The sequence below is a fragment of the Cydia strobilella genome, chromosome Z (genome assembly GCF_947568885.1).
Source record: "Cydia strobilella chromosome Z, ilCydStro3.1, whole genome shotgun sequence".
Classification (NCBI taxonomy): Eukaryota; Metazoa; Arthropoda; class Insecta; order Lepidoptera; family Tortricidae; genus Cydia; species Cydia strobilella.
This window is the reverse complement of record NC_086068.1, coordinates 35,158,657-35,186,224: the sequence shown is the minus strand read 5'-3', so window position 1 is coordinate 35,186,224 and position 27,568 is coordinate 35,158,657. Positions and strand designations below refer to the sequence as shown.

Genomic DNA, 27,568 nt, shown 5'->3' with positions numbered 1-27,568 from the left:
TCAGCGTAATGGCGTAGTTGCCTAAAAGAACCAGTAAAAAGGCAAGCATAGTTAAATTAAACCTTTTTTTATTACAACAAAATTACATAATGCGTATGTAATGTATAGAGGAGAAAGTTCATTTAATAGCCGCTTGCCACTTAGCTAAAGGAAGATTCTCCACACTCCTGTTCAAGGTGCGTACGATGATCTTGTTGATTTCTCGCACAAAGGCCGGCTTCAGGTCGCGGACCAAATCGTTCACATTCCGGTTCAGGGATTCGTTAATAGACTCACCTGAAAATAAACGATAAATACCCTTGGAATTAGGTCCTTCCATCTAGCGATTTATTCTGCCTTATTAAGTTGAAAAATCAATGACTCATGCATTCCAAGAATTGTACTTTAACACATTCACTGCCAGCGACCCGCTAGGCGAGTTCTCTGTTCGTAGGCGCTTTTCGCTACGTATGTTTTTTTCTTCGTTACCTATATCGGCTACGCTCGTAGTCCGTAGCACGCGCTGGCACTGAATGTGTTAGGTAGGTATAGATGGAATCATATCAATTGAGCTAATGCACTTACCTGTTTACTTAAAGTCTCAAGAATACAATGCCATTGAGTGGTAAACCACAAATTAGGATAACTACCTCGTAGTAAAAGCAGATTATTACCGCCTTGAAATGTTAGTATAGATTAACGACTCTATTTTTTAACAATAGGCTACAAAATACACTAACTAAATAATGGCTAACATAACTTTATTTGCATTTTACAACCGTCGAAACCCAAAACGAATGCACTTTGTAGAAAACCATTTATTACAACATGTTTTTAGACCATTTTAACCCCATTCAACTCCTGGAATAAGGTTAAAAATTAAATATACATGCAATGCAGTTCTAACTTATTTTGTAAGTAATTAGTTGGCGGCTACGAGAACAAAAGCAGATGTATTGTAATAATACAATGCCATTGTTAGTTGATATGATTCGATCTATACTCATACGTACCGACAGTGGAGCCCTTAAGCAAATTCTCCAAATGAAATTGCAAGTTCTCGACAGCAAAATCTGTTTTTGATTCCGACAGAAGAAGATGGCCGTTTTTGATAGTAAATTTATTTTCAACAATGGCGTCAACATCAGCTGGAAATAGTTTATAATAGGCATGTTAGGCATTAAATAGTATAAAAGTATGAAGTCCCTAGCTTCTGCCCGCGACTTCGTCTGCGTGCGTGGAATGATGATGACGATGACTGATAGAAGCTACCCTATGTCCAGAGTTGCATGGGCGTTATCAAGATAATTTCTTATCTAGATAATTATTTTAAATAAAATCATTTCAAATAAATTTATTCGAAGACAAATTCAATCACAAATCACAAATAGTGCGTTGACAACTTTTTTATTTAGATAAATTATCTAGATGAAGATAACTAACCTCGTTTGTTATTGAAGTAAGCTTATTATAATAAATTTATAGAATGTCACGTCGGGTCAAACCGTCACACTGACACTGTACTACTGACATTCATCTTTTATTTAAAATCCCAACTAATTTATCTTTATCTAGATAAAAATGAAACTGATCTAGATAAATTCAAAATAACAAATGATGGATTATTTAGTTATTTCAAATAAAAGATGTTTTAGTTATCTTCCCGGTTATTCGTAAATAGATAATTTTTGCCCAACTCTGCCTATGTCCTTCCTCGGGCCTCAAACGATATCCATGCCTGTCATGCAAAATCGGTTCACCAGTTTACAAGAACAGCAGACAGACAAACTGAGTTGCTCTCGCATTTATAATGGTAGCCAGCTAGAGCATAAATTTTAATCAAAAAGAAAAAAAAATGTATTTGTTAACGGCACCAATCATGGAACATTTAAGAGAAAATAATAAGTATTTTTGATATTTCACCGACACCTGTAAAATTTGTACCGCCTTATGCGTTATAAGTTGAATGTCCTATTCGTCCGTTATGTTTTCGATGTATTTCATGAAAGATACTGCAAATACTGCAATTGGTTTCAATATTATGAACTAATTAAAACTATGTTTTTTTTACTCCAGTCATGGGCAGTAGATATGGCGCCTTTAACTTTAAAACTAACAAAAATCAAGCATAAGCAGCTCTATGAAACGTTGCCAGTGTTTAAAAACTGATGAAAAATACTTATTTTACAGGATTTGTCTATACTATCCCATTATCGATGCCTCGCCCATCATAGGGGTGTTTGTTTACTATATTGGGACCGTGCACGACGACAGCGTCACACAGTGTGTGGCGACACAGCGGTTGCAACTATAGGCTTGTATTTTATCGAAACTATTAAGCGAGAAGTAAGTAAATCGTAATAATTTCAATGAAACTACTGAACGGATTTTTATGCAGCTTTTCCCTATGAATAGAGTGATTCTTGCGGAAGGTTAAGGCGTATAATTTGTTAAGGTTTTGTGTAAATTGGTTGAAATATGACGATATTTGCTAATGAAGTCAGAAAAAATCACGCTATCTTTAATCGAAAACGCTGCCCAATCCGTTTAAGATACCTATAACAACAGAATGTATGGTGGAAATATCTCTCTTTCATTGGTCTACAAAAAAGTCCGCGATGGTGTATGTCTATCTTTTAAAGAAAACTTACTATACCCATTTTTGTCTTCTACAAAAATATTTCATAGTATGTTGTATTTGCAAAGCTATTTACACGGTTACAGTACTAATAATTATTAAATTAAATACTTTAGTTATATTAAGCATTTCATACAAATTAGTTACAATGGTACCTTACACCATATAATTTAAATGAATATCTCTCTCATAATCGTAAATTAAAGTTCCAAATGTTAAAGACGCTAATTCCCGTTAGTGCCAATTTTTACCACCTTATGCGCTGCGATCGCTTTACTTACCCCCACCCATGGATGTAAGTAAAGGGAGGTAGATATGGTACCAGGCGCACGATCGTGAGCCATCAAATATAGGTTCCGGAACCTATATTGAGTTAGTCGTACAGGTGACGCCAATGTGTCAACATTGTCACAACCATCTAGAAAATTATACGAAAAAACGCCGTGTTGCGCCTTTTTCGGCTGTTTTAACAGCTCGAAATATAAAAACAAATCTCACGGAATCACTTTCCATTCGTAAGTACTGTTATAACATTTAAAAACATTATTATTTGTAAATAATTTTAAAATTATCTTTGTTATTGAGTGAGAGAGATAGCTAAATAATGCATTACCTATGTGAGAAACACGTTTATCCGAGTGTCAAAACTGTCAACTAGGCATGCCCGCTTCAGGAATAAGCTGCAATTGTATAATCTCTTCCCAAGCGTGTCTTTTCGGTCGAACCATTTCATGTGAAACCTCGAGATCCCTACTGCCTATGCGTAACCAGAGATCATATCTTTATACTGTTTTTTTTTGAGGCGATACGTTAGTTTAACATGGCGAATACTTGACCAGGGTTTCAGAAGTATAAAACGAGGGTCAATTTCATGCTTTAACCTTTTGACCGCCAAAGACGGTAAATCACGTCGTCGACATTTTGTGCCACTCACGCCGCCGACGTCATTTGCCGTCCAAACTTAATTTATCAAAGACTCTTTAATAAATGACTATATTTCTTTGTTTGTATTTGCATTATTTTATTTTGCCCTTCTACTTTATTGTATAACTTTATTACAATTCAACTATGAATAGAAGGTTAAAAAAAACAACATTATGTTATAATACGACTTACCCAGTAAATAGCATAGCTAGCCACGCCAAAAACGGCACTTGACGTCGCCTAGTGATGTGACCGAGTCATGGAGGAATAATATTATTATATGAAAGTAACAATCTCCTAATAGAAATCGTTTCGCGCAGTTCCGACAAACACGCTAGCGCCATCAATAATAGATATGGCTTAATCCCATACATTTTGTAATAGGAGTTGTTTTTGCTAAAATAACTGCTATTTGTGCTGTTACGGTACTTGTTTTCGTGCTTAATTTAAACAACTTGGTTTGAAAGACGGTACTGACCTTTTGTGATAATGTAACCCCTTATGCATTTATTTTATTGTAACGATACTGCAGTTTGCTAATTAGTAGGTAATAATAATCGACAACGGGTTTGCACATCTCTGAGTAACGCGCGCTTATCAGTGTTCCGTGCGCCCATGACGGCACTTCACGTCCGATGCCTGACGTCACCACCAAGTAGTGATGTTGCATTATTGTGAGATTTGAGTGGAAGTTACAAGTACATTTTGATATTTAAATACGTTATTTAAAGGTTTTTAGTAGAGCTAAAAGCCAGAATTATCTAATATTATATTGTAAAACACCTGTGTAGTGGTTCTTCTAATCTAAGTATGTCAAAAACGAAATCAGTGAAAATATCGATATCCTGTTTTGTAATCACTATTGTTCTCTAAGGTTTTATTTTGCTTCATTGCGGTGTCACGTCGAGTTACGTCAATGCTTGGCGTTCAAAAGGTTAAAATATGATATATACTCAATGATTCGATATTAATCTCAGTGCAACTCGCTCGCTTATATATTTGCGTGAGAGAGACGGACTAAGATTAGATAATATCAAATCGAGATATTTTTTAAAAATCGAAATTACTTAATGTCACCTTAAGACGACAATGTAAGAAGTATGTAAGTCTCGCCTACACATCTGTATGTGTTATAAGTTTATCTCTATTGCACCTCGAGCAATACGTAAATTATAGGGGTCTCGCTTGCACAGTTGTGTTAACTGTATTCGGTTATCCCTGTTGCTCGTTGTGCACATATACATTATAACGGTGTGTAGTATTTGCAAATGTGTGGGTGCTGGACCAGATCTCAGAATAATGACTAAAGCAAAGAAGCCGGGCAAAAATAAAAGCTTGGTAAAAGATATCGTATTCACAACACGTTATTACTTTTTGTCTATGAGTGAGTGAGACAACAATCCGCAAGTTCTTTCGTTTTTTTCAGTATTGTCATAAGATAAACTGAGGGAAATGTCAAATGGTCCTATGTGGTTCTATAATATAATCCAGCCAAATAAAATATATGTTCGTTATTTCACAGGTAGGTGTCAACTGTAACAACTTGACATAGTCGTATTATTTTAGTTGAAATATTTCGGGATGTTTCAGCGGTCATCTTGGTTTATTTTAATTATATTTTTGCTATTCCTGAAAGATTGTTGGAAAACGTGCTGAGTTTTTATTTGTAATGGTTTGAAGTTCCCTTTGTGATAATGTCTTGTGTGATCGAGGGCTGTAAATCGCATACAGGAAGAAAAGAAAATACGCACGAACCGATAACCTTTAATTGGTGAGTTTTGTTCAATTTTGAAGAAATTTATTTATAGGACCTGACCCTAAACATAGAAATCGATATGTTGTTTATGTAATTATTACTTGCATTCAAGTCTATATAGATTTTTGCATATATTTTCGAACTTTTCTGCTAAGTATGAAAGGTTATATTTTTGGCATAGTGATGTATCGACCTCAGATCAATAACCTATCGACATTTACAGCTTTCTTATAGTTTGGCCCAGGACTGTCTCATTTTAAATATATATACATTCCCAAAGTCTCAAAAATATGTGTACGCTCAGACAATAAAATCGTGTTCACATATTTTTAAGCCATTTGTCTGGATCGATATTTTTGCCTTCGACTGTACCTATAGTTTTCTTTGTTCCTACTTACTGACAGATTGTGTTTGCCAGACTATAGTTTAATACTAAAAACCGGTCAAGTGCGGGTCGGACGCGCGCACCAAGGGGACCGTACTTTTTAGTATTTGTTGTTATAGCGGCAACAGAAATACATCATCTGTGAAAATTTCAACTGTCTAGCTATCACGGTTCATGAGATACAGCCTGGTGACAGACAGACGGACAGCGAAGTATTAGTAATAGGGTCCCGTTTTTACCCTTTGGGTACGGAACCCTAATAAAAAAGACATTAATGATCATTGATGAATGTTCCTTTTATTAATATTGTTGGTCACAAAACTCAACTTTTTATTTCAGATTTCCAAAGGACGATGAATAGGGGATATTACTGCAATGTTCTGCCACCAGAGTGCAGCACTAGCTTTTTTAGTGCACCGTAGAGTAACTTATTCATACTGTACCTTTAACAGGTTTTTGACAAGTTTTCAGGGGACCTACCGGAAAACTCGAATCCGAAATTTCGTTATCTAGCTGCCTCTTTATCGCTCGAATACGCAAGAGTGACAGAGATGTTAGATAACGAAAGTTCGATTTTCTTGTTTCGCGATAGACCCTCAGATTGTGATAGTGGCGCCACCTACGCCGAGTTTCGCGTAATATTCCCTATTATTAAATAATAAAAAAATATTACACGAACATTTTTTATTATTATTTCCTATTTGGTACAGTCAGCTGCAGAGAAAAGGTACCCCACGTCAATACTAATTTACAGAACTTTGTATGCAGGGGGGTGCCTTTTCTCTGCAGCTGACTGTACATGACTAGAAACTATACTTAGTCTTTTAGCATTAGAAAAAACGGTAAACCATTTCCACGTGTCTTTTTATTGACAAGTTTTTTTATAAATATAACAATATTTTACTTATGAAAGCAAAAGTATGTAAATGATCGTATATTATATTTGTTGTGACTTATTTTCAAAGTGTTTTTCGATAAAACGACACGTTAAGATCGCTCGCCTTCTTTCTAATGATAAAAAAACGAGAGGTATAGTTAGACGGTTCTGAGTGGTAGACTGCAAATGAGATAAAAGCTATATTAGGTACATGCATTAATCCTCATATCAGGCGGCTCTTTGATTCCAAGGATTGCATAATTTTTATACTTTTATATGATTTTTAGAATATGAAAATTATAAAAAGTGTAAAAGTTATGCAATCCTTGTATTCCACGCATTTCATTTCAACGAGCCGCCTGCTACAGATTTCTTGAAATTGCCGCGTTTTTTCAGGTTCAACTTTCATTAGCCAGACTATTATCAATTTGCCAATTTCGTGATTATTATTTTACACGGCACATAAACTTATGCATAATTTATCGATATAAAAAGTCGACACAGTTACATCCCTAGCAAATTATCAAACTTATGACACCGTACGTAAATGAGAAATAACAAGCATATATGCATCTCTTTTCGGCACATTATCTAATTCGTAAGGAAGTAAAGTACGGGTATACATATTTGCGAAGCATTTTTGCCCGACTTCTATGCTTTAGTCATTATTCTGAGGACCAGATTTTAGTTTTGTCAACTATTAACGTCACATATCTACCTCTTTTTACCTACATCTATGCCCCCACCATGTACTTCGCACGGTGCCAAATAGTCTGATTGTTTTTACTTATACCATTTTGGTTATCGTTTTTGATAACAAGCCACACACTAGGTATATACCTATCTCAGTTGTTTTTAACCCGTGACGCAAAAAGAGGGGTGTTATACAGTACCGGCCAATAATGTATCAACTCCATGTTTTTACGGTATAACTTTTTTCCCCTCACTAGCTCGGAAAGCCGTCTTTTATCCATTCGTAAGTACTGTTATAACATTTAAAAACATTATTATTTGTAAATAATTTTAAAATTATCTTTGTTATTGAGTGAGAGAGATAGCTAAATAATGCATTACCTATGTGAGAAACACGTTTATCCGAGTGTCAAAACTGTCAACTAGGCATGCCCGCTTCAGGAATAAGCTGCAATTGTATAATCTCTTCCCAAGCGTGTCTTTTCGGTCGAACCATTTCATGTGAAACCTCGAGATCCCTACTGCCTATGCGTAACCAGAGATCATATCTTTATACTGTTTTTTTTTGAGGCGATACGTTAGTTTAACATGGCGAATACTTGACCAGGGTTTCAGAAGTATAAAACGAGGGTCAATTTCATGCTTTAACCTTTTGACCGCCAAAGACGGTAAATCACGTCGTCGACATTTTGTGCCACTCACGCCGCCGACGTCATTTGCCGTCCAAACTTAATTTATCAAAGACTCTTTAATAAATGACTATATTTCTTTGTTTGTATTTGCATTATTTTATTTTGCCCTTCTACTTTATTGTATAACTTTATTACAATTCAACTATGAATAGAAGGTTAAAAAAAACAACATTATGTTATAATACGACTTACCCAGTAAATAGCATAGCTAGCCACGCCAAAAACGGCACTTGACGTCGCCTAGTGATGTGACCGAGTCATGGAGGAATAATATTATTATATGAAAGTAACAATCTCCTAATAGAAATCGTTTCGCGCAGTTCCGACAAACACGCTAGCGCCATCAATAATAGATATGGCTTAATCCCATACATTTTGTAATAGGAGTTGTTTTTGCTAAAATAACTGCTATTTGTGCTGTTACGGTACTTGTTTTCGTGCTTAATTTAAACAACTTGGTTTGAAAGACGGTACTGACCTTTTGTGATAATGTAACCCCTTATGCATTTATTTTATTGTAACGATACTGCAGTTTGCTAATTAGTAGGTAATAATAATCGACAACGGGTTTGCACATCTCTGAGTAACGCGCGCTTATCAGTGTTCCGTGCGCCCATGACGGCACTTCACGTCCGATGCCTGACGTCACCACCAAGTAGTGATGTTGCATTATTGTGAGATTTGAGTGGAAGTTACAAGTACATTTTGATATTTAAATACGTTATTTAAAGGTTTTTAGTAGAGCTAAAAGCCAGAATTATCTAATATTATATTGTAAAACACCTGTGTAGTGGTTCTTCTAATCTAAGTATGTCAAAAACGAAATCAGTGAAAATATCGATATCCTGTTTTGTAATCACTATTGTTCTCTAAGGTTTTATTTTGCTTCATTGCGGTGTCACGTCGAGTTACGTCAATGCTTGGCGTTCAAAAGGTTAAAATATGATATATACTCAATGATTCGATATTAATCTCAGTGCAACTCGCTCGCTTATATATTTGCGTGAGAGAGACGGACTAAGATTAGATAATATCAAATCGAGATATTTTTTAAAAAACGAAATTACTTAATGTCACCTTAAGACGACAATGTAAGAAGTATGTAAGTCTCGCCTACACATCTGTATGTGTTATAAGTTTATCTCTATTGCACCTCGAGCAATACGTAAATTATAGGGGTCTCGCTTGCACAGTTGTGTTAACTGTATTCGGTTATCCCTGTTGCTCGTTGTGCACATATACATTATAACGGTGTGTAGTATTTGCAAATGTGTGGGTGCTGGACCAGATCTCAGAATAATGACTAAAGCAAAGAAGCCGGGCAAAAATAAAAGCTTGGTAAAAGATATCGTATTCACAACACGTTATTACTTTTTGTCTATGAGTGAGTGAGACAACAATCCGCAAGTTCTTTCGTTTTTTTCAGTATTGTCATAAGATAAACTGAGGGAAATGTCAAATGGTCCTATGTGGTTCTATAATATAATCCAGCCAAATAAAATATATGTTCGTTATTTCACAGGTAGGTGTCAACTGTAACAACTTGACATAGTCGTATTATTTTAGTTGAAATATTTCGGGATGTTTCAGCGGTCATCTTGGTTTATTTTAATTATATTTTTGCTATTCCTGAAAGATTGTTGGAAAACGTGCTGAGTTTTTATTTGTAATGGTTTGAAGTTCCCTTTGTGATAATGTCTTGTGTGATCGAGGGCTGTAAATCGCATACAGGAAGAAAAGAAAATACGCACGAACCGATAACCTTTAATTGGTGAGTTTTGTTCAATTTTAAAGAAATTTATTTATAGGACCTGACCCTAAACATAGAAATCGATATGTTGTTTATGTAATTATTACTTGCATTCAAGTCTATATAGATTTTTGCATATATTTTCGAACTTTTCTGCTAAGTATGAAAGGTTATATTTTTGGCATAGTGATGTATCGACCTCAGATCAATAACCTATCGACATTTACAGCTTTCTTATAGTTTGGCCCAGGACTGTCTCATTTTAAATATATATACATTCCCAAAGTCTCAAAAATATGTGTACGCTCAGACAATAAAATCGTGTTCACATATTTTTAAGCCATTTGTCTGGATCGATATTTTTGCCTTCGACTGTACCTATAGTTTTCTTTGTTCCTACTTACTGACAGATTGTGTTTGCCAGACTATAGTTTAATACTAAAAACCGGTCAAGTGCGGGTCGGACGCGCGCACCAAGGGGACCGTACTTTTTAGTATTTGTTGTTATAGCGGCAACAGAAATACATCATCTGTGAAAATTTCAACTGTCTAGCTATCACGGTTCATGAGATACAGCCTGGTGACAGACAGACGGACAGCGAAGTATTAGTAATAGGGTCCCGTTTTTACCCTTTGGGTACGGAACCCTAATAAAAAAGACATTAATGATCATTGATGAATGTTCCTTTTATTAATATTGTTGGTCACAAAACTCAACTTTTTATTTCAGATTTCCAAAGGACGATGAATAGGGGATATTACTGCAATGTTCTGCCACCAGAGTGCAGCACTAGCTTTTTTAGTGCACCGTAGAGTAACTTATTCATACTGTACCTTTAACAGGTTTTTGACAAGTTTTCAGGGGACCTACCGGAAAACTCGAATCCGAAATTTCGTTATCTAGCTGCCTCTTTATCGCTCGAATACGCAAGAGTGACAGAGATGTTAGATAACGAAAGTTCGATTTTCTTGTTTCGCGATAGACCCTCAGATTGTGATAGTGGCGCCACCTACGCCGAGTTTCGCGTAATATTCCCTATTATTAAATAATAAAAAAATATTACACGAACATTTTTTATTATTATTTCCTATTTGGTACAGTCAGCTGCAGAGAAAAGGTACCCCACGTCAATACTAATTTACAGAACTTTGTATGCAGGGGGGTGCCTTTTCTCTGCAGCTGACTGTACATGACTAGAAACTATACTTAGTCTTTTAGCATTAGAAAAAACGGTAAACCATTTCCACGTGTCTTTTTATTGACAAGTTTTTTTATAAATATAACAATATTTTACTTATGAAAGCAAAAGTATGTAAATGATCGTATATTATATTTGTTGTGACTTATTTTCAAAGTGTTTTTCGATAAAACGACACGTTAAGATCGCTCGCCTTCTTTCTAATGATAAAAAAACGAGAGGTATAGTTAGACGGTTCTGAGTGGTAGACTGCAAATGAGATAAAGCTATATTAGGTACATGCATTAATCCTCATATCAGGCGGCTCTTTGATTCCAAGGATTGCATAATTTTTATACTTTTTAATGATTTTTAGAATATGAAAATTATAAAAAGTGTAAAAGTTATGCAATCCTTGTATTCCACGCATTTCATTTCAACGAGCCGCCTGCTACAGATTTCTTGAAATTGCCGCGTTTTTTCAGGTTCAACTTTCATTAGCCAGACTATTATCAATTTGCCAATTTCATGATTATTATTTTACACGGCACATAAACTTATGCATAATTTATCGATATAAAAAGTCGACACAGTTACATCCCTAGCAAATTATCAAACTTATGACACCGTACGTAAATGAGAAATAACAAGCATATATGCATCTCTTTTCGGCACATTATCTAATTCGTAAGGAAGTAAAGTACGGGTATACATACTTGCGAAGCATTTTTGCCCGACTTCTATGCTTTAGTCATTATTCTGAGGACCAGATTTTAGTTTTGTCAACTATTAACGTCACATATCTACCTCTTTTTACCTACATCTATGCCCCCACCATGTACTTCGCACGGTGCCAAATAGTCTGATTGTTTTTACTTATACCATTTTGGTTATCGTTTTTGATAACAAGCCACACACTAGGTATATACCTATCTCAGTTGTTTTTAACCCGTGACGCAAAAAGAGGGGTGTTATACAGTACCGGCCAATAATGTATCAACTCCATGTTTTTACGGTATAACTTTTTTCCCCTCACTAGCTAGGAAAGCCGTCTTTTATCCTTTAAAACAAGCGGGTAAAAACGCATTTTATCCACTAGTGGGGAAAGTAATGTGACCTTGGAGCATGTTTCAGTAGTTTTTGACAGAAAACAAAACGTGTAAGACGCTCATAATAATGGTTCGTTCGATATTAATTATCATAAAATAAATGGTTTGAGAATTTAATAAAAAATACCAAATTTAGCTTTATTTAATGATTTTAAGCCATAAACCTTAAAATTCCATAAGAAACATTTGTTTTTTTATAATGATGTTGAATATAATTCTGAACGTACAAGTTGAGTCGATGCAATTTCAAAACACATCGTCAGAAATGGCAACATTGTCAACAAAAATTTTACATAATGTTATACTATATTGATGATGATTATAATGTGTACAAATAAAGACTTATTTTTTTATGAGCTGTTTTTTGCATGTTGCACTTTCCTCGCTATAGTGAGGTGAAAAGTTTTGTGTTACACACGTGTGCAAATGTTTTTACTTCTCTTTTATTCTATTTTAGAACCCTTCCGCTTGCTCGTGTTTCAATTCCACACTCGCGGGTAAAATACAACTTTGCACTAATAACTATTTTATATTTGTGAGTGACTTCCACCTCACTGCTTTAGGTAGTCTAGTAGTATTCTTTTGTACGGGCGATAACCTGTACTGGTTTTTTCATAAAATAGAGGTTTTTTTTAAATGTATTGTCAACTTCATTTTTTACTAGAGGTTTTTTAGTTAACGAAGCTTCTGCATGTGCATTCTAGCCAATCGAGAACGGCGCGCGCAGTTCACATTGTAGGACATGATCACGACTGTCTGCACTCCAGAAAAATACGCTTAACAAATCACTGCAAATGTCCGCCATTAGAACAAGTCTTGAAGCAAAAACATCTGGGTCTCTTAATTGACAACCGTTTTGGTTGGGATGCTCATGTTGACCTTGTATGTAGTAAGTTAAGGGCAGTTATTTATTTATTTATTTAAACTTTATTCCACAAATTTACACAAAAAGAGTACAAATGGCGGACTTAACGCCTTGAGGCATTCTCTACCAGTCTAACAGTCAGTTATGGCAAAAATGTATATATTACGTAATAAAAAATTTGCGTGAAGACAGCGTACAGAGCGGACGCGTCGCTAAATAAATCTAAAATTTAAATATTTGCCGACAAACAATTTTCATCTTTAAATGGTGGCTAGTATAGTAGCTTTTGCCTAGTGAAGAAGTGTTTTCTACGACCTTGTTCTACTGCACACGTCGAGTTACCGGCTTTCTGGCTTATCTGCACGTGAGTAACCACAGATCAATGTTTCACTCACCGACTGGAAGTGGCCGAGATGGCGAGCGCACTCTGCGCAGTGGATCTAATCCGGAGTTAACTAGTATAAATCTTCTTACGGAGACTCCTCACTTACGACAATTTATTAGACAAAAACGCAAACTATATGATGAGAACGAATCAATTACAAATGAGATATCCGAAATGCGCAAGCAAATGTCTGAACTGGCGTCATATATAAAATCAACACTTACGAGTCAAACAGAAAACCTTACCAAATTACGTGATGATATTACCTCGATTAAGAACGACGTAAGCGACATTAGGTCGACTGTGGAAAGATTAAATGATGAACAAAATCAAATGAAATTGGATTTGGTAAATTGTCTTCAATTAAACAAGGAAACCGAAAAAAGGATCGATCTCTTGGAAGCAAGCGTGCAGCAAAAAACACAAAACACGGCTGACTATGAAGACATAATGGCTGAAATGCAGAATCGTAACCAAAGAGCCAAAAACATAATCATTACAGGGCTTCCTGAAACGGTCGCATCGCTGGAAAGTGAAAAAGTAGAAATAGATGAAAATGCGGTCAAAGAAATTATAAAAGCTATTTCATCTGTCCAGAACCCATTAAAGTCTATCGCCTTGGAAAAGCCAATCCAAATAAAATAGACTCACTAAAGTCTGTTTTGCAGCTCAGGATACTGCCATATCTATATTAAAGCAGAAAAAGAAGCTGGAAAGTGAGGCAGTCAGAATTTTTCCCGACCAAACTCCCTCCCAGCAAGCGTTTTTTAAGAACTTAAAAGATGAATTAAATCAGCGAGTAGCGTGCGGAGAGTCAGATTTGAGAATTAAATACGTCAAGGGAGTACCCAAAATTGTGCAAATACCCCCAAAAAACACCAATGCGTGGAACCCAACAGTAACAACCCCGAAGTAATTACTGTTAACAACGCAACTTATCAACTAGCTACTTGTTATGAAAATATAATAACCAACAAAGGTGCACTCAAATTCTTTTACTGCAACATGCGAAGTACAGTAACGCCTGGGAAGTTCGACGAACTTAAATGTATTGTGCAAACATTTCAAGATATAATTCACATCGTAATACTGACAGAGACGTGGCTTAAGTCCGAAGACGAGGCGAAGAGATATCAACTACCTGGCTACACCCATTATTATAACTTTAGGACTCACATGCGAGGTGGCGGAGTTTCCATCTTTGCGCACAATAACCTTAAACATAACATTATCGAAGAAAAAACCCTAAATGAAAATCACTACCTATGGATACATATCGATAAATTTTCTGTTGACATTGGCGCTATCTATAGGACGAATCACTCAAATATCAATGACTTCCATGAAACTTTGTCACTGCAGCTACAAAGAAGTAAAAGGGCAATACTATTTGGGGCCTTTAATCTAAACTTACTCAGCAAAGAAAAGAAAGTTATGGATTATAAAATGATGCTAAAAGAGAACAAGTATAAAATTAAAAACAAAATAGACAAATCCTTTTGTACACGAGAAACACCCGAATGCAAAACAATATTGGATCATGTCTGTACTAACCTGAACGAAAATGATTTTCATTTTGCTATTATTGATTCAGCCTTATCAGACCATAAGCAAATATATTTTGAGTTAAAAAAGTATAAACCTAATCTTCATCAAAAAGTTAAATATGAAGCCATACATTACAACATATTATACAAGACAGTTGCAGACATTGAAAGCAAAAATTAACTCCATGATTATACCCTATTGGAAAACAAACTACTAGCAAGCATCCGGCAAAGTAAAACTACTAAAGTCAAGACCCTTAACTTACCGAAACAGGACTGGATAAATAAAGAAATTATTCAAGAAATAAATGCAAGAAACCAATTATGGAAGAAACTTAAACAAAACCCAACGAATAAGGAAATGGAAGAGCAATTCAGAAAGAAAAGAAATGAAGTAGCAACAAAAATACAGCAAACTAAGAAAGAGTACTACTACAAGAAGTTCATGGAATGTAAAAATAACTCTGGAAAAATGTGGACTCTTATAAATAGCCTAGCGATGAGGATAGATATTCCACCCGCTAAATTGATAAATGATAACCTGATGATTACAGACCCAAATGATATATGTGAATGCTTCAATGACTATTTCTCAACAATTGAATCAAAGCTGGCTGCAGAAATTCCTAATGTAGACTTTGTTCGAGAGGCCGACCACTCTACTCAACCTATGGGAGCAAGCTACAACCTTTCTGAGGTGACTCCAACAACGAGTGATGAAGTAAATAATGTGATAAATAACTTAAAATTAAACACGAGCTCTGGGTTAGATGGCATTAACACCAAATGTATATTATGTGTAAGGGATATAATTGTTGATGAGATTGTGTCATGTATTAACCAGTGCCTTGAAGCGGGAATGTTTCCAGATAGTCTTAAATTAGCAAAGGTAACTCCCATATATAAATCAGGAAATAGGAGTGATCCAAGCAACTATAGACCCATCTCGGTACTACCAACTATTTCCAAAAATTTTGAGAAAATAATTTATAATCGCCTAATAAACTACTTAAATTCTATAAACTTTCTATACGAAAAACAATATGGTTTCAGAAAACAATCTAATACGTTGTCAGCTACGATAGATCTTATAACGAATATTAAAGTTCATATTGATCAACGGAAAATAGTACTCGAGTGTTTATAGATTTGAAAAAAGCCTTTGATACGATTAGTCATGACATCATTCTAAATAAACTAACTAACATAGCCATTGATAGGCCGGCGTACAATATTATTAAGTCATACCTATCAAATCGTTATCAGGTTGTTAAAATAGAAGATCACACAAGTACCCCTAAACAAATAAATTGTGGCGTGCCGCAAAGCTCAATTCTAGGGCCTCTTCTGTTTCTGGTCTATATCAATGGTATTAAAGCGATAGGTCTGACGGGAGATATAACACTCTACGCTGACGATACAGCCTTATTTTACTTTGGAGACACTATAGACAATGTTATAACGAAAGCACAAAGTGACCTGGATCTTCTCAATGCGTGGTTTCAGAGTAATTTACTTACCATTAACACTACAAAGACTAACTATATTATATTCTTAGCAAAAAACAAGAAAATTGATGAATTTGATCCGATTACAATAAATAACCAAATAATTGAACAAGTAGACAAAGAGAAATATCTTGGCCTAATTTTAGACAAAAGCTTAAGTTGGAAACCACACATTGAAAAAGTAAGAAACCGAATATTTTCCTTGACAGCAGCCACACGGGGAATTGCACGTTTTCTGCCCAAAATAACGCGTTATATGATTTACAACTCCCTCATTAAACCATATATTGATTATTTGATTGAAGTCTGGGGCTCGGCAGCCATAACGAATCTACAGTTACTACAAGTAGCCCAAAACAAATTAATAAAAGCATTATTTCATTATGACTATTAACACCAACAACAAAAATATACAAAGAAACTCGGATACTTAATATCAAACAGACATATACATACAATACATGTTTATTAGTACGAAAAGTAATCAATAAAAATATACACACTCAAATAGGTTTTTCGAAAAAGAATACTAGACAAAAAATTAAATTCGGAAATGCCAATGACCTAATTCTACGGCAAACCAGAACAAAATTCGGACAAAAATGTATACTATATGAAGGCGCTCAGCTGTATAATAAACTGCCAAAAATATAAAAGAAATCAAGTCTATGTACAGCTTTAAAATACAATTGAAAAAAACACGTAAGCAATTATTCGCCATAGAATAAATCTAAATATTCGGAAAGTAAATGTCAATCATAAACAGCAGCTGTATAAAACAAAACAAAAATTCGCATACCTATATAATTTATATAAATTAAAAATAACATTACCAAAAAAATAGACCATTTAAAATTTAATCTTGTCTATATATACCTAAATAGCACCTTTATAATATATCATTGTGTATATAATCTACATATCACATTACCAAGAACGCTTAGAGTTATAAAATTGAACACCTAATAAATAAAATAAAAACAATAACTGTAATAAAACTATAATATAATTGTAATAAAACATAAAAACATTGCCACTTCCAGTATCTGTAAGTTAGCGTACTTGCTGCACTGCATTGTACCATTTATACGATAAATAAAATATGTACATGACCATTACAAAAAAGACCCTAACATAACTAGGTAATAAGATCGATAGTTCAATATTTAATAAGCTCATAGCAACTAAAAACCAGTCCCGACATTCGCGACACCTACGGTCTACTTACCCATTATACTGATCAGTACAGGAATGATCACCGCTGACGCACAGTTATTACGAATCTCGGAAATAAGAAACTGGGCCTTAGCTTACTGTCAACTACAAAACGTTTTGTGTACATCTCAAGTAGACGAAATGTTAACCATATGCACCACTAATCACCTTGTTTTGTTAAAAGTGTATCGGCCGATTTTATTTTACTGTATGTTTAAATAGTAAATACCCTCTATGTTATTAGTTCTTTCGCTATTTTCATGCAAAATAAATGTATTTGTGTAGTTTTAAGTTCTCATGTAAGTGAATTGTCAAATTCTTAGTGAGAATAAAGAATCTTAAACCTAAATACCGGCCGGCGTAATGACGACCGGTCTGGCCTAGTGGGTAGTGACCCTGTCTGTGAAGCCGATGGTCCTGGGTTCGAATCCCAGTAAGGGCATTTATTTGTGTGATGAACACAGATATTTGTTCCTGAGTCTTGGGTGTTTTCAATGTATTTATGTATTTGTATATTATATATATCGTTTTCTGAGTACCCATAACACAAGCCTTCTTGAGCTTACTGTGGGACTTAGTCAATCTGTGTAAGAATGTCCTATAATAATATTTATTTATTAGAATCCCGTTTAACTCGGTTAGATATTTATAACGCGCTTGTTGAAAGCATTACTTCATATGATCTAAGTAGCTATGGTCGCACATTTAAGTCTTATCTTGACAAAATATATAATTTACAGATTAGGTTACTTAAGCTTGTCGTACCCCCAAATGTTAAAAACAGCCGTAAATCTGATAAAGATCTCTTTAGTGTGTGTAAAGTTTTACCAATACACATGAAATTTGAATATCAAATATTAAAAGAACAATTTTCTAGGACCGAGGTACAACATTTAGTTGATCATCCAAAAACGACCAGGCAAGTTACAAAAAGCATGCTAAAGAAACCGCAATTTAAAAACTTTTATGGGTGAAGAACATCGGAATATATATTACTAGATCTCATAAATAAACTCTCAACTGAATGTAAGGCACATATCTCTTCTAATATCTCAAGGTATCTCAAAAGAGATATGCTGAAACAGTTGCAAGAAAATTAGTGAAGTGATCATTTTGTCCTTGTAGAAGTGGTACTTTCATGTAGCACTCTCATAATAATGTAACATTGATGCCTACATTATAATATTATTAAATAATTTTAAACATTGCACTAGGTAAACGTTAGGTATAATGGGTAGTTATATCGCCTCTTAAGTAGTAAGTTAATTTAATTCTTGTACTAGTAAATACATAGTTGGAGCATCCTGTACTCGGGCGAATAGACCGGTTCGGCCAAGCAAGACGGCCGGCACAACAATAGGATAAGCAAAACAAATTGCTGTTTCGGTGCTCGGTGTAATTATGTCGATTTTTATAATTTATAAACTGCTGATAAATAGTTTAGGTATAGTTATTATGTACAATTTAACACTTTGTTATATTTTTGTATAAGATGTCATGTTTCCGAATGCGGTATCGAGACAAACCCTACGGGTTTAACGATACTTTGTAAATTAGTTAGATATTGTTGTTGTAATTAATTAAATAAATATATAAAATAAAATAAATAGTAATATGCTGAGTATCCTATTGTAATTCACAGTATTTCATTGCAGTATTCATCATATATTTGTATAAAATGACTAGTATAATATGCAATCTACAAACTAACCTATTATATTGTTTTTCTACTCGTCGAGTATAATCTGTGTATTACAACTTGATATGCTACACTACAACCTTACTCTTTTCAACGTTGGATAGTCTATGGCACTTCCGACTCAAGCATAAGAATTTTATCGATACCGTTTAGTCAATTAACATCCTATCGAAAGCACAATACGGCTTCAGAAAAGGTATTTCAACGGAGGACGCTGTAACGGCACTATCTGAGCTTATAATTAATAACGTAGATAAAAACAAAAAATGTTTATCGGTTTTTCTAGACCTGAAAAAGGCGTTTGACACCGTGTCGGTTCCCATCCTTATTAACATCTTGGAAAAGAAAGGCATAAGAGGCACCTCTCTATCTCTCTTTAGTAGTTACCTCCAGAACCGAACACAGAAGGTCAAACTTGGTGATTGCATCAGTGATGAAAGCCCCATATCCTACGGAGTGCCACAAGGTAGTGTTCTAGGCCCTACGCTGTTCCTAGTTTATATAAATGAACTATGCAACATGTCTATTGAGGCGGGAACTATATTTACTTATGCAGATGACACAGCTGTGGTATTCTCAGGAGACACGTGGGAGGAGGTCCGCCTCTCTGCAGAACTTGGCCTCACAAAAATCGCTAACTGGCTGCAGAGACACTTGCTCACCCTTAACACCATCAAAACCAACTTTATTTGCTTCGCCAACTGTAACCGTTCACAGCCAGAGAAAGAATTCTCAATTAGGATACATAATTGCGGCAACTCACTGGCCATCTGCTCCTGCCCATCTATTTGCAAAGTGGAATACACAAAATACCTTGGAGTTACAATTGACCAGCGCCTCACATGGCATCTTCATGCTGAGAACATAATGAATAGGATCCGCAAACTGACCTGGACTTTCAAAAATCTTAGGCATGTAGTAACAAAAACTGTGCTAAATCAAGTTTACGTATCGCTGGCTCAATCCGTCATCACATATTGTATCTCTGTATGGGGTGGTGCCACAAAGACTAAGTTTCTTGAGCTTGAGAGAGCTCAAAGAGCATTGCTAAAAGTCATGCACCAAAAGCCATTCAGATTCCCTACTAACGACCTCTATTTACTCTGCAATCTATTATCTGTAAGAAAATTGTATATTCTAAATCTTATTCTAAAAACACACAAGCGAACCACATACAAAAAAGACAATACATGCACACGTAGGAAAAAGACTAATGTAATTAAAACCCATACAGTGAAAACTGCATTTGCCAGAAGACAGCAACAGGCACAATCTTGCAGTCTATATAATCAAATTAACAAACACATTGACATTTATTCCTGCACTACATACGAGTGTAAAAGTAGGTTAACTAAATGGTTACAAACTAAAAGCTACAACGACATAGAAAACTTGATTTTGAATTATAAAAAAATTGAAAATAGAATGTCATACATTTCGATAAAATATTTCTTGTTTAAGGAGACTCGATTCAATGCAAATTAGCCTACTTAAACACGCTGCTGGGTCGCATCTGCTTTGTGATTGGTTGGCCAACAAAAACATTTTATTTTATGAACATAAATGCGCATGTGACACCCTTCATATAGCAACATCCATACCCTACGAAAACCTCTTAGCGTTGCTTGTTAGTCTCCATAGGCTACGGTGGCCAAAATCGAGAAAAAAACTGTCTTAAAATGGAATTTAGCAAGGAGCAGGTACCAGGGCCTCATGAGTTACGAGGTGTCGTTGACCAAACCGCCGGGGGCGCCGGGCCCGCGGCGGCCGCGGCCGGGGCGCGTACGAGTAAGAAGGTATCGTGGGCTGCGGCAGCTCGCGTATCCTGTATACTTTTGGTTTGTTTACCTATATGATTCTACTAGTTGAAAGTGTTATTTTTTTGTCTCGTAGAAAAAGTATTGTATACAATAGTAATATAATCAAGCTATTCAATCTCGTACCTTACCTTAAGCAACTCAGCAAGCTTCGTTGCTTAAACACGGTACTCGACTGAAAAGCTCTCTATTATATCACGATTGTATAATAGTACATTATTGTCGAGGTTCGGAAGTAGCTACTTGCTGGCTGAGGATTCGTTTTAAACGGACGAGCTTGGGAGTCCGTTTAATTGAATCCGAAGCCAGCAAGTAGCCTTCCAGCCGAGTCATATATAGTGCTTTTCTCAAAAATGGCGCAATAAATACAAGTATAATAGAAATATTTTACAGAAGCAACGTTTTTATGTATATATTTTCACAGAAAAAAGTAAAAGATTTGCTTTGCCGCCGTTTTTTTTTTTTTTTATTAAAAATAGAAGTGTATTTTTCTGCTGAAAATATGCCAACCTATTTGAGACACCTAAATAGTCGCGGTACCAACATTATAATAATAAGTACTGATCATCTGTTTGGCTGTTTAATGGACCTATGCCTTCATTTGATATGGCCACTTCAACTTTTAAAAAGTTAGGAACTCGACAAATAATGGGATTTGTATGCAACATTGCAGTCCCGAAATCGAGACTGCAATGTTTTTAACTTTTTAATTTTTTGCCTGACCATAAACAACGCACTTCGCGACCAACTTTTTAACCGGCAACGTCGACTTTGCCGTCCATTTTTGAGAAAAATACTATTACTCTATACAAGCTCATACAAAAACACTCAAAGGTAATATATTATTGGCCGATACTGTATGTTTGACGCTAATGTGTGTCTATGTCTGTGGCATCGTAGCTCTCTAACGGATAGACAGATTTCGTGGCGGTTTTTTACCTAATAGCGATTTTCCTTGCGGTGGTTCTTAGGTATGTTTGATAAAAGCAGCAAGTTGAAGAGCAAGCACTTCTCCAAAACAATGTAAGGCATTTTTGGCATAAAATTGATTTTTTTGGCATATAGGGTAGGGGGTTTTTAATAATTTTAATAGTAGTTTATGTGACTGCTACATAATGAAAGGCATTAAAATATGTACGAGTGTGGGTTTAAGAAATTTAATAGTTATGGTATAAAGCATAGGTACGTAAAAACATAAATATAACACTTACTCAAATTTGCGGTGAACGGACCATGATCCTTCAATTCTAGGATAAGTAATTTACCATCTATATCGTAATTTCCTAGCATTTGTAGGTCTTGAAATCTCACCTTCATTTCAAAAGAGTACTTAGCAGGATGTGTCCTGAAAAACAAAAACGTATTGATTATAATAATATAATTTTATTTTCCCCTCACTAGCTCGGAAAGCCGTCTTTTATCTTTTAAAACAAGCGGGGAAAAACGCATTTTATCCACTAGTGGGGAAAGTAATTTGACCTTGGATGGAGCGTGTTTAAGTAGCTTGACAGATAACAAAACGTAAAACGCTCATAATAATGGTTCGTTCGATATTAATTATCATTAAATAAATGGTTTGAGAATCTAATAAAAAATAGCAAATTCAGCTTTATTTAATAATTTTAAGTCATAAACCTGCAAATTCCATAAGAAACGTTAGATTTTTTATAATGATGTTAAATATAATTCTGAACGCACAAGTTGAGTCGATGCAATTTCAAAACGCATCCTTGACACTTCATACGTCAGAACAGAAATGTCAAGATTGTCAACAAAATTTTTACTTAAAAACACTTCTCACCGACTCACGTAAAAATCAGAATTTCCAGTGTTTTCTGTTATAATATCGTAAATAAATAAGTGATTCCAGTGATGAAGATGATCTAACGTCTGTAAATGTTGCACTTTCCTCGCTATAGTGAGGGGAAAAGTTTTGTGTTACACACGGGTGCAAATGTATTTTTCCCCTCACTAGCTCGGAAAGTTGTCTTTTATCCTTTAAAACAAGCGGGGAAAAACGCATTATATCCACTAGTGGGGAAAGTAATTTGACCTTTGATGGAGTATGTTTAAATAACTTGACAGATAACAAAACGTAAAACGCTCATAATAATGATTCGGTTGATATTAATTATCATTAAATAAATGGTTTGAGAATCTAATAAAAAATACCAAATTTAGCTTTATTTAATGATTTTATGTCATAAACCTTAAAGTTCCATAAGAAACGTTTGTTTTTTAATAATGATGTTAAATATAATTCTGAACGCACAAGTTGAGTCGATGCAATTTCAAAACGCATCATTGATATTTCATACGTCAGAAATGTCAACATTGTCAACAAAATTTTTACTTAAAAACTTCTCACATAAAAACACAGAATTTCCAGAGTTTTTTGTTATAATATCGTAAAAAAATGAGTGATTTCAGTGATGAAGATGATCTAACGCCTGTGGATGTTGCACTTTCCTCGCTATAGTGAGGTGAAAAGTTTTGTGTTACACACGGGTGCAAATGTATTTTACTTCTCGTGTGTTGAAACACTTGCTACGCTCAGGATTCTATTTTAGAACCACTCGCTTCGCTCGTGGTTCAACTATAGAATCCTTTCGCTTGCTCGTGTTTCAATTCCACACTCGCGGGTAAAATACAACTTTGCACCCTTGTATAACAAATAACTATTACTTCTCGTGTGTTGAAACACTCGCTACGCTCCGGATTCTATTTTAGAACCACTCGCTTCGCTCGTGGTTCATCTATAGAATGCTTTCGCTTGCTCGTGTTTCTATTGCACACTCGCGGGTAAAATACAACTTTGCACCTTTGTATAACAAATAACTATTGATTCGTGAGTTGGTTTTAATTGCAGATCTTGGCGCTGGTTTTCACTCACTGGTTGTCTAAGAAATGTTAAGGTAAGGCAACCCTACGAGTGTAACAATTATAAATGTAGACACAAAAATGCGAATACAGCCGTTGCTTACCAGGATTATATTGATTGAATTGAAAAAATGCACAACTTACCGAATATACTCAATCTTATAGTCGGACAAACCATACACCCATACAGAATTAAATTCCGCTTTGAAATTATTGCCACCCTTGTTTTGTGTTATCTTTACTGTTTTCAAAAATAACGGATCTAATACAGGTATATTCCATAATTTTATGCCTGAAAATTAACGATTCAATAAATACTAGGTATAAATCCATTTAAAAATTACTACACTCACCGACTGACGATAAAATATGCACACATAGGCGATGCATAAACAAGTAGGTAAGTTTAATCAGGTGGTTGTAATCATTATTTTATTGGGCATTAATAATAACTCATTTTACATGCTCTTGCACTGCGTTCTTTAGGCTTTAATTAACGAATAACAACTCCACAGCAGTAAGCATGCGGTTTTAAATCAAGCACTATATGTTGTACAATATTAAAATAAATAACCCAGTCATTTAATTGGTATTTCGTACAAAAAATATTCAATATTTTGATTTCGTTTTAGTACAAACAAATTATTTTTTAATATTAGATACAATTTAAAAGCCAAACATACTCACCATGTTTCATGTAAGGTTTAAACAAATCCGATACCTTGTATAGAGCTTTATTGAGGCTATCTTCATCGTGGATATCAAACTGATTTATCTGGTTTTCTGGGAAAATTAAATATAGTTTGTCAAAGGACTGTCTCATTTCAAACATAGACAGAGAGAATCATACTATCTTTGTCTTACACTAGTACTAGCACCCAAAAGAAAGGGATGAGTATAATTTTCCTGGTTGTTACTGACTGACAAATTGGTTTGACCAACTGACCAACTATAGCTCTTTATATCTAATGCCCATTAAAATCTCAACTTCTAAACAAATCCACTATTAAAAACAGACTCACCGATATATTTTATTATTTCTTGTTCCTGTTTTGCCGTCAAGGGTTCGGCAGAACAAACTAAGACGAAACAAGCAGCAAATAATAACACAAGGCCGACCCGGAGGTACATCTCGGATAAAATGATGAAAGCAGCACTGACCACCTCTATATGTATCTTTACTTGACACTATTGTTTGCGCTGCATGGTCATTATAATTCGATTAACTTGGCATAAACTCGTTTATGTGTCTGCTCTTAAAACTGTTGCGGTCGCATTCATGTGGAGTGGATCATTAATTATTTTTTAATAGTCGCGTGTCGGTGCACGCGGGTACTTGATCCTCGAATCCCTTCCATTCCATTGTGATACAGCAACATGGTTACCACGAGCAGTTGAAAAAGATACTATTTATAAATATATAATCCGTTTAAGTACTTGAAAATACTCCTTCTTCCAGGTCGAACGATTTGCCACGGTCGTTCTACAAAGCAAACCCGATTCTGAAAGAGTATTTTGAATGGCCCATATAACCATTCCGGTCGCAGAATCATCAAAGTAGTAACTAAATGTCAGATGTGTCGTAACAGTTACTACACTTCGCGACTGTGTTCAGTTTTGGTTACTTAGTGTGGTAACAGCTTTCCGCTAACAAATGGTCGAAACATTGTGTGCACTTTGCGTTCAGTTTGTGACCAAATCTGTACACAATGTGTCGCAACGGTTACCGAACTGTTTCTAAACATTGTGACAGCAAATGACAATATAAAATACCTCTTGAAAACCAAGGTTTGTCAAACTGTACCATTAGTGTCTCGTGTGCTCGTAATGCTAGTAAGTCATCATGAGCAATCCAAATGATGATATATATAATGATAACCATATAAACACTTGACATTTTACAAAAAAGTGGGAATATTAAAAAATGTACAGAATAAAGATATTTTATTAAAATAGAAGAAAACTAATATCAGTAGTTTTGAAAATCGTCCCCCAAGGTGGAGAAAAATGGGTTGAAATGAAAGTTTGTAGAAAGGCATATTACTTATTAGAATACAAGAAAAGTAATTTCAACGTTTTTAAATATTCATCCCCTAAAAGAGTTAAAAGGGGGTTAAAAGTTTGAATCTCTTTCCTTTTTCTTCCTTTTTCTTGGGCTATCCATTTGCTGGGCACAAGAGATATTAACTGGGCCTTGCCCTCTCTCGTAAGGACAATTGAATAATTTTTAAGAAAAAAAAACCGACTTCAATGGGGGATGCCGCTAAAAGTTCACTTATTGTTGATGGTGCACTCTTAGATTCCAGACAATGAAATGAAAAAGACAGCATCTTTTGCCTAATTATGTAGAAAAGGAGGTAAAATGACCCACTTTTCTAGTAGCATTTCGTTTTTGTAAGGGTCGCAGTTCTAACCTAACCTAACCTACTTTTCTGATAGCATTTCGTTTCTGTAAGGGTCCCAGCTCTAACCTAACCTACTTTTCTGATAGCAGTTCTGTTCTGTGAGAATCGCAGTTCAAAACCAACCCACTTTTCTAGTAGCATTTCCGGGTCCGGGTCTGGGTCCGGATCCGAGATCGGGTCCGTGTCCGGCTGTCCGGGTCCAAGTTTGGGTCAGAGTTCGGTCCGGGTCCGAGTTAAGGTCCATGTTCAGACCCGGGTCCAGGTCCGAGTCCGGGTCCAAGTTTAGGTCTGGGTCAATAAGGAAGAAAACAAATCGCCAAACGTGAACTATGTGTCATTGAAGAGTTCCATTCTGATCATCATCAGCAGTTCCACTTCATAAAATGTCACTTTTTTAAATGCAAATGCTGGATTTGTTGATGAAAATACAAAAATCACTATATGTATGCCTTTCACATTTGAGGAGTTCCCTCGGTTCCTCGTGGGTCTCATCATCAGAACTCGAGCTTGACAAAAATATGTCTTAAAAACTTAAGTAGCTTAACAAACATAAAGAAGAGGACAAATCGCCAAACGTAAACTATGCGTCATTAAAGAGTTCCGTTCTGATCATCATCAGCAGTTCCACTTCATCAAATGTCACTTTTTAAAATGGAAATGCTGGATTTGTTGATAAAAAAACAAAAATCACTATATGTATGCCTTTCACATTTGAGGAGTTCCCTCGATTCCTCATGGATCCCATCATCAGAACTTGAACTTGACAAAAATGTTTCTTGAAAACCTAACTTGCTTAACAAACATAACGAAGAGGACAAATCGCCAAACGTGAACTACGCGTTATTAAAGAGTTCCGTTCTGATCATCATCAGCAGTTCCACTTCATCAAATGTCACTTTTTAAAATGGAAATGCTGGATTTGTTGATAAAAAAACAAAAATCACTATATGTATGCCTTTAATATTGGAGGAGTTCCCTCGATTCCTCATGGATCCGATCATCAGAACTGCTTTTTGACAAAAACGGGACCAATCTGTATGTATATACTTATTAAAAAAAAGAATTTTCAAAATTGGTCCAGAAATGACGGAGTTATGGAGTAACAAACATAAAAAAAAAAACAAAAAAAACATACAACCGAATTGAGAATCTCCTCCTTTGAAATCTTAAAGTCGGTTAAAAAGGCATTGATGTGTCGAAGTTTGAGAATGCCGCCATTATGTAAATTTGGTAAAATTGTTACTAGTACTACTTTAAGTTTCAAGT

The 27,568-nt window shown here is 35.3% G+C and overlaps 1 protein-coding gene across 1 annotated transcript; it reads right to left on the bottom strand.

The window, feature by feature from the left end:
* Positions 1 to 82: 82 nt before the first annotated feature.
* LOC134754409 (circadian clock-controlled protein daywake-like) lies at positions 83 to 25,239 on the bottom strand. Its single transcript, XM_063690725.1, has 6 exons — positions 24,920 to 25,239; positions 24,585 to 24,680; positions 24,042 to 24,189; positions 22,229 to 22,362; positions 993 to 1,127; positions 83 to 276 (listed from the first exon to the last, which is right to left on the bottom strand). The coding sequence occupies exons 1-6, from the start codon at positions 25,026 to 25,028 to the stop codon at positions 119 to 121; spliced, it is 780 nt and encodes a 259-aa protein (XP_063546795.1). The 5' UTR covers positions 25,029 to 25,239; the 3' UTR covers positions 83 to 118.
* Between the last annotated feature and the right edge of the window lie 2,329 nt (positions 25,240 to 27,568).